Below are 9,491 nucleotides of genomic sequence, written 5' to 3'. Positions count from 1 at the left end.
AAAAAAAAAAAAAAAAAAAAGTTTAAGTGAACTATTATTATTATTATTATTATTATTATTATTATTATTTTTTTTTTTTTTTTAAATATATTTTCCCCCTGTCAATCTTATTTATTTATTTTTTTTGTCTGTAAGGTCAAAGGTTATTTTGCCAAAAAAAAAAATCGTGACGTAATCAAAAATTAAAAAAAAAAACGAATAAATTAATTAATCGATCGAAATTAAATTTTTTTTTATTTCCACGTTAATTTTCTTATTTTTTTTTTTAATGGGGGGAGGAGGCGGGGCGGGGGGTTAGGAAAACCGGATTTTAAAAAATCAATAATTTTCTAGATGGATCGATTGAATTTTTTTTTTTTTTTTAAAAGTAATAATAATAATAATAATAATTTTTTTCTTAATTGAACAAAATTATTACTTATTTTAAATACGACGATTAATGATGTTTTTTTTTTTTTCCTTAAACAAAACGTTAAGCAAAATAATTAATTTTTTTTTAATTAGTGGTTTTATACAACAAACACAAAACAAACACATTATTGTTACAACAACTAATTAACTACTAATTAATTATTAGTTTTTATTATTATTATTATTATTATTATTATTATTATTTTTGTCAAAAATCATTCATTTTACATAAAAAAAAAAAAAAAAAATGGAAACGTTAAACGAAATAAGGAATTTTATTATAAATCCGTATAAAATAAAAAAAAAAAAAAAAAAAAAAAAAACAAACTCGTGTAAAATTAATAATAATAATAATAATAAAAGTATGTTCGTGTGAATCAAAAAGGTTATCGACTTGATTGTAAAGGAAAAAGAAAAAGAAAAAGAAAGAAAAAAGAAATTTTACATACCACCATACATACACAACACTCTGACGCTAACACGAACAACTTTAGACTGTCACTAAATTTTCAATATCAAGTAGTTTTCATTTCCATTTCGCGACCGAGTCTTAAACGTAAGGGGGTTCCCCGACATAATAATTTTTTTACTCTTTAATATTTTATTATCATTATCATCGTAACATTAAGGTGGATGTCCCTCGCGTGTGTTTGCACGTGCGCGTAGTTTTTGTTTTTTAAATTGAGTGCGAAAAAAAAATTAACAAGTTACGTTAATTAAAACTTTGTTGTTTGTTGTTTAATAATAATAATAATAATAATAATATTTGTTGTATTGATAAACGAAAAACCTTTTTTTTTTTAACACCCAAAATGAATTTTAATATTTAATAACCAATTAAACTTTGTTTTCCCATCGAGATTTGCAAAAAATTTTCCGTGTACCACCAACGACGAACCTTTGTTCTCATCTTAGCGCTTTTTCCCTCGTCGCAAAGTCTTGAAAACGTTAAAGTCCTTGTTTAAAGAGAAGAAGAAGAAGAAAAAAACCCACACGCACTCACGCACGCACACGCACACGCACGCACTCATATTTATGTATTGAGGTTTTAAACGGTGCCAATATACCTTCATCAAAAGGTAACAAACAAGGTTAGGTCGTTTGCAAATTTTTTTTTTTTTTTTTTACGTATACTCACATCTCATCGTAATCTCGGTTGTTGTTTGTTTGTTGTTTGTTGTTTGTCGTATTTAAAAACTTGAAATGAAATATTTTTTTACCGTTTTAAAATAAAATACGTTAATCGACGTTAACACTGGTTATAAAAAAAAGTTTACCTCGTGAACTCGATTATAATATTTTTTTATTTAATGACGTCACAATATTTATAAATCGATTAATATAATAAATAAGAATTTTTTTAATAGGAAAAATTCGTTAAATTATTTAAATAATAATAAGAATAATAATAATAATAATAAATAGAATTTAATAATAAATAAATAAATAAATAAATAATGATGGTTTTTTGTTTAAGTTTTAAAATTTTTGTTTTTTTAACCAATCCGTTATTGTTTGATAATTTTTATCGGTCCATTCGATGTTAAATCTTATCCTCTCGAATGCTTGTTTAAAACATCTCGGAACTGATCTGTAATTTGTCGTGCTTTCCATTTCAATATCTTCCAACTATAAGTTACAAAAAAAAAAAATTATTATTCGATTTGTTCATTTGGTTGTTGTTGTTGTTGTTTTGTTCAACAAACACGGTTACGTAAATTTTTTTGTCGGTTTATCCGTACTTACATCTTTGAGGTCATTTACTTGATTCATTTTAGATGACAACGTGTCAATCATTTGCGGTAGGAAGAATGGATTATTTCCCAAACTTTAATATAAAATTATTATTATTATTATTATTATTATTTGAGTTTTTTTTTGTTGGTGAATTGTGTTAGGTTTACTTACTAGGTACGAACTTCTCCCATTTTTTCTTTTAAAAATTTTTTAGCTATTTGAAAACCGGCATCGTTTTTGGCAACGGATTTAAAAACGATCGGCGAATCTTGTTTTCTTATTCCCGAACTTTCTTTTATCGACCAATTAAGATACCTGATTGATTGATTGATTAATTGATTATTTATAAATCGTTATTATTATTATTATTGATTAATAATAATAATTATTGAAAAAAAAATACAAACTTTTTTAATGTTCTTGCACTTCTCGAACATCCCAAACCGTTGAGAATTGCCGTTTTATCGGTGAGAGCGTAATTTAAATATCTTTGCCATAAAAATTGCCATTCTTTGTTCGAACCGTTTTCGATGGCTGAACAGTAAACGACGTTTCTTAAATTACTCGGTACGCTGTAAAAAAATTCCCCCCCCACCTCCCTCCGTTAAAATAAATGATAATAATGATAGTAGGAAGAAGTGATAAGAAAACGTAATTACGGATTTCGTTCGTCTGGTTTTTTTTCTTCCATCCATTTTCTAAATAAATTGACACTTTTTCTAGTACATTCTCGATGACCGGTTTTGCAAGCCCATTTGACTATTTGTTTTCTATTCATGCTGTCTGAAAAACTTTCATTTTTTTTCATTTCAAAACCTAATTCGTCGAATCTTGCGCTCACTAAATTTTTTAAATATTTCTATTGACGAAAAGAAGAGAAAAAAATTAATTAATGATGGTTTAGGGGAATGTGATTGCTGTTGGGGGGTTTTCTTTCTTTTACCTTCAAAGCTCTGCTGCTGTCTTTAGATCGAAACATTCTCAATATGAAATCGAAATTACTGAAGGCAGCTTTCCAGGGAAGAAAATGTTTTTCTCGCGATAGATAACTCGTGGCTTGTAAAGCTCTTTCGTAAGATTGATCTCCGGATCGTGCCAAATCCATCAAATCATCCAAAATTTGAACTCGGTTCAATAGGGAAACATCTTCAAAATTTTCATTTAGTAAATATGATATGAGCAAACCCCAATTTCGATCGTCGTAATTAATTCGATACAATCCTAATTTTCAAAACGCAAACAATTTTTTAATAAAAATAATGAAAGGCGTTTAATTATTTATTTTTTCCAGAAAAAATTTTTTGTTACCAGCAGCATCCAAATTCATCAAAACGAAATCATCTTTACTGGGCATGTCTTCGAGTGTTATAAACTCGTCGGTTGGATTCAACCAAACTTTCGGTTTGACATCTCGGAAATTCATGTCCGATCCTGTCGTGTACGTTAACGGAACCCACCATTTCGTTTCCATGTTTTCAAAATCATTTGAATTATCTCTGAATTCGTAATCGCCATTAAATCTAACAAAACGTTTCTGAAAACGTGGATGCAGAAAAAAAAAACTTAACGGAAAACATTATGGTAATGTTTTAATGTTGATTTAATTTTGTATTAATGTACCTGCGAAACAGTTGCCGTATTATTTGTGTAATCTCTTTCCAGTTTCAATATTGGATACCCTGGTTTTCGGGTCCAGTTAAACATGACGTCTTTTAAATGAAGATCGGAGGGTATGCTGTTTTCATTATGTGCAAATTCGTTCAATGCTTCCCACAAATCATTTTCATCAGCGTTGGAAAGCATGTGTGCTTTTAAATATTTTCGTACGCCGTTCATGAACGATTCTTGTCCCAAAGTGTAATTTAACATTCTCACGAGGTAAAATCCTAAAACCAGACAATAACGTTTAGAAAATCAAACTTTAAAATTAACCCATTTTGTTTTTTTTTTTATTTTCAGGACAAGGTACATATGTACCTTTCTGATAACTTATGGAATCGAATATGTCGCCGACATCGGTTGGATCATCAAACGTTGGAACCAACGCGTGAGTTGAATGTAAAGCATCGAGGGAAAATACTTTAAGGTAAGCAAATATAACAGATATCGTTTTAAGATCCCATTGAGGTTGAATCTAAAAAAAAAAAAAAGTTTATTTAAAAAAAAGTAGGGGGTGGGGGGTGAGGAGGGGAGCGAATATTTTTGTCGTTTAATTAATTACGTGATCGGAAGCTACGATTTCGAAAAAATTTGAAAATCCTTCGCTCAACCACACTTGATCCCACCACTTGGGGGTGACCATATTACCGAACCACATGTGTGAAATTTCGTGTCCCAAAACTTGAGTGATTTGATATTTACTAAACAGGGATGAGAATCCCGGTGTGAAAAGTAAATTTTTTTCTCTGGAAACAAATTGGAATCGATTAGGTCACGGAGTGGTGGTAACATTACGTCACGTTGGAAATGTGGTACTCACGCAAAAGAATACAATCCCCAATTTTCCAGTGCGGTGCTTACGAAGCTCGGGAGAGCAACGAAATCGTGTTTGGGTAAAACGTCGCGAACGTCGAATAAATTTTCCAAATAGTTTTTCATCAGAGGAGCTATTCTCATTGCGTATCGCGTTTTATAGAGGACATCGTGTCGCGACCAAAAACGATAGACGACGTTTCGATCGGAGTTGGTATTGTTTTGTCGCGGCGTTAAATATTCTAAATCGCTTATGAGAAATGATACCAGATAAGTTGACATTTTGGGGGTGGTTTCGAACGTGCTCCACTGCCAATCCGATCGTCCTTCTCTGAAACGGATAGTTTGAATTTTTAAAATTTATTATTGCGCGACGGAAAAAGGTTTCGAGAACTTTGTCTGGAACACTCACACCGAAGATGTTGATTTTAAGGGCATGTTGGAAAGTGCCGTGTATTTTTTATCGTGACCCAACGTCACGTCGAACGTCGCTTTCAAATGTGGTTCGTCGAAACATGGAAAAGCCGTCCTCGCTTCGTTCGGTTCGAAAACAGTCGACGCGAGCCACCTGAAGACCACAAAAAAAAAAAAAAAATGGCGAAAGTTTTATTAATTTATTTTTGAAAAAAAAAATGGAGTCGAAATACTAAAAAAACTCACGTGGGTTTTTGCGAGGATTTTTTAACGTATGGAACTCTGTGAAATCCGGTTAGAGTATCGGATAAGACTCCATCGTAATTTAATTCCAGCCTGTATTTTTTCCCCGGAGTTAAAAGTTTTCCAAAATTGAGGGTTAAAAAGTCATATTCGTCGTTGTATTCGTGTTTGAAAACATTTTTGTCATTCGCGATAACGGAATTTTGTACTTCGGTATCGTGTTCCACCGTCGAAAGAGTACTCGTTTGTTGCGGTTCCGTCACGATGGAAAATTGACTCACTGGATTGTTCTTAATGGTGAAAGTTTCTTCTGTCGAAGAAGGCAATGATTGGCTTACGTCGACTCCTTCCAAACTGTGGTTCGTGGTATCAACGCGAGTTTCGTTAAAATTTTCATTGGAAAATTCTACCGTTGTGGAAAGTTGTGGAGTTTTGGTATCGTCAGGTACGGAAGCATTACTGGATAATTGATTATCCGGATTAACGCTGTTGGGATTAACGTTATTATTAAAAGTTTCGTTGACGTTTGTTTCGTTACTAACCGGAAATACAATTCTCGTCGGATCTAAAATAAATTCGTCGTCATTTTTTTGACTTTCATTTTCCGTTAATTTTTTTTTTTTTAAATTTCTCCTAAGTCGAACGATGGAATTTTCAAATGCGTCGCCATTATCAGAATTTGAAATTTCTCTCAGAGTCGTTTGATTTTCTAAAACGTGTAAATTTTTCGAATGAAGAACGATTTTATCCGTTTCGTTTGTCACGAAGAAATCAACGATGACCTGAATGACAAATAAAAAAAATTTTTTTCTCTCTCGAAACAAAACCCCCCCCCCCAAAAAATTAAAAAAAAAAATTTTTTTCTTACCTGTCCTTTAAAAGTAAAATCGTGCGTTAAATCCGTTAATATTTTCAATTGATAACGTTCAGGTACGGCAAATTTGGGTAGTCGAAAATCTTCTGCCGACGTAACGAACCTCACAAAAATCGTGAGACAGTTCATCAATACAAAAAAAATAATTTTTAAATACATTTTTCAATTGCGACAACAACAACAAACAAAAAAAAGAAAATTTCAAACGATTATTATTGTAACGATTTTTTTCGAGACATCGATTTTAATATCGATCACTTTGAACTTTAAAAAAATGTGTTAACGTTTCGATTGTTTGTTTGTAGGTACGACCCACCACCACCGTTAGTCTTTCGATACAAGATTTTAACTGAACTCGTTTTAGTTTATTTAAAAAAAAAAAAAAAAATATTTGGCGGCCAAGAACTTGATATTTAAACAACAACGTCAACAACCGTTTTTTTTTTTTTTTTTTTTTTTTTTTTTTTCTCTCTACATAAAGATTAATAAGTTTACAGTTAATATTTGAAAACGAGTAATTTAAGTTTTATTTAAACAACTTTATAACATCTGAGTACAATATATAAAATAATAATAATAATAATAATTTATTCGGTTTAATTTTTTTTTTTTAATACACGTCTCACGCACGTGAATAAATATTAATTAAAAAATTTCGTGCAAATCGAGATTCGATTCGATACGATACGATACGATTCGATTGTATTCGATTCGATTCGATTTTTTGTAGGGGTAAAGAAAAAAAATTAATTTAAAAAAATTTTTTTTTATTTTCAGGTATTACACAGGAAAAGAAAGAAAAGAAATCGCCGAAAGTTTTTCGTTCGGATTAAAAAAGGTAAGATTAATAATAATAATAATAAACAAATATTATTTCTAACGGTTTTTTTTTCTTCTTCTTTCTTCTATAATTATTATTATTATTATTATTATTATTATTTATTTGACAAAAGGTAAAAGGAAACGTTTCGATTATTATGTCGTGAGATGAGATTTTGTTTTGTTTGTAAATTAAACATTATGTTGTTTGTTTGAGTTTTTTAACGGTTCAATTTCGAACGATTTATAACTGTTTAAAGAACTGTTTAAAAGGTTTGAGTTCAGAAGGGTTGATGATAGTGTAAGGGATGAATGATTCAAATGTTTTTTCCCGCGAAAATTTGTTTTAATGTTTCAAAAAACAGGGTTATGGGTTTTAACAAAAAAAAACAGGACGAATGGGTGCGAATGTCGACGATACAGTTATGTCAATACATTTAACCTTTTTGTTTAAAAAAAAAAACCGTTAAACGAAACATGAAAGGGTTATGTTATCATTATTATGATTGTTTTTGTACGACACAATCGCTTTCCCCCCCCCCCCCCCCGTCAAATTCGAACAAAATAGGAAAGGATAGAGACTGAGAGAGAGAGAGAGAGAGAGAGAGAGGATGGATGAAAAAACAAAATAAAATCGTATTTATGTTAATTATTATTAATATTATTAATTTTATTGTTTATAAAATACTTTATTTTTTAAAAAGAAAATTAACCCCCCGCCCCTTCCACCCCCCTCTAAAAACAAACGAATTCAATACATAAATTGTTTTATAAATTTTAATCAAGCTTTTTTAATTTTACTGCTAATAATTTTTGCATACAAAAAAAAAACAAAATTATTATTATTATTATTATTATTATTTTTTATAAATATTTAAAAAAAAATTCATTAATAATTAAATTAATTAATTTTATATTATTATTATTATTATTATTATTATTATTATTATTATTACAAAGCAACAACAACAACAACAACAACAATAATGATTATAGAACTCCGCGATAAAAGCATTTTATTATATTAAATATATATATATATATAAATAAATTTTTTTTCAAATACGAATTTGGTGTTTTATTATATTACGATAATAATAATATTAATAACAGTTTTTTTTTGTGTGGGTGGGTGGGTGTGCGGGTGTGACGATATCAAATCTACAAATTGTGACAATTTTTATTATTATTATTATTATTATTGAAAAACAAAAAAGAAAATTTTTTTTGTGAATTTCAAATGAAACATTACATATATATATATATAAAATGATTTTATAACAATACATAATAATTTCTCACTTTTATAATATGATAATAATAATAATAATAATAATAATAATACTATTATTCTGAAATAAATAAAAATTTTTCAAACAAAAAATATAACAACAAACAATAACAACGACAACAACAACCAAAACAAAACAAAACAAACGAAATTTTTTAACAAACAATAATTTTTCAATTTTTCCTTCTGCTTTTTAACTTATATTTTTTTACACGTAACTTTTAATCAAAAACTGTTATCATTAAATTATTATTATTATTATTAATTATTATTATTATTATTATTATTATTATTATTATTATTATTATATCAAAATGGTCGTTTATTACAAAAAAAAAAAAAAAAAAATTATTTTGTCGTAATTTTTTGAACCCTTAAGAAAATACTCGAAAGTTGTCTTGTCTTTTAAGACAAACGACAACCTCCATACGACAAACAACAATCGCCATACGACAAACGACAACCGTAAAAAAAAAAAAAAATAATAATAATAATAATTTTAATTTGGTTTTTTTTTTTTTTTTTTTTTTTTCGATAAATATTTTTCTACATAAGTTTTTTTTTTTTAATAATAATAATAATGTATTAATAATAATTATAATATGACTAACAAATATATATATACGATAAGTAACAAACGAACAAACGATTAATAATAATAATAATAATAATAATAATAATAAAAGCCAACGGCCATAGCGTGCTGGTCACACCGGTTCCCGTACGATCACCGAAGTTAAGCAGCATCGGGCGTGGTGCAAACTTGGATGGGTGACCGTTTGAGAACGCCACGTGCTGTTGGCTTAAAAAGAGCAAAAAAAAAAAAAATGAGAACAAGACAAAGTAAGAACCAAAAACAAATCTTGTTCTACTGTCGACCTGAGGCAGCTCGACGAGAACGTGAATTTCACTGCTTCTGACCCTGGCCACTCCAAAGATGTTAGTCACCGGAGCCCAGTTCAGGAGACAAATCGTTCCCATCGAAAAAGACGACTCAGGAAGACCTTCAAGAATTGATGTGGTGCTATCTTATAATAAGTGGCACCACCGAAATTCGAGTATTTGTCCCTAAGGAATCGGGTAGAAACCTCGGATAAATACTTAAAAAACTCCGACAAGTAGCCTTGTCGTGTTTAATGGGGGATAATAATAATAATAATAATAATAATAATATTTTTCTATATTATTAATAAATTTTAGAATTATTTATTTTATTACATTCGAAACCGA

General features: G+C 29.2%; 1 protein-coding gene across 1 annotated transcript; it reads right to left on the bottom strand.

The window, feature by feature from the left end:
* Window positions 1-1,890: 1,890 nt before the first annotated feature.
* Phum_PHUM411940 (Aminopeptidase N precursor, putative) lies at window positions 1,891-6,310 on the bottom strand (the record flags this gene model as incomplete). The annotated part of the gene is made up of 14 exons (XM_002428914.1): window positions 1,891-2,040; window positions 2,158-2,239; window positions 2,320-2,463; window positions 2,556-2,720; window positions 2,808-3,007; window positions 3,092-3,369; window positions 3,457-3,682; window positions 3,769-4,034; window positions 4,126-4,282; window positions 4,370-4,553; window positions 4,628-4,951; window positions 5,033-5,188; window positions 5,281-6,059; window positions 6,146-6,310. 14 exons carry the CDS (start codon window positions 6,308-6,310, stop codon window positions 1,891-1,893), a joined length of 3,276 nt encoding a protein of 1,091 aa, XP_002428959.1.
* Window positions 6,311-9,491: the final 3,181 nt, after the last annotated feature.

The sequence above is a fragment of the Pediculus humanus genome, genomic scaffold (assembly GCF_000006295.1).
Source record: "Pediculus humanus corporis 1103172108180 genomic scaffold, whole genome shotgun sequence".
Lineage (NCBI taxonomy): Eukaryota > Metazoa > Arthropoda > Insecta > Psocodea > Pediculidae > Pediculus > Pediculus humanus.
Note: the sequence above shows the minus strand (reverse complement) of the source record. Positions and strands in the feature narration are given on the sequence as shown.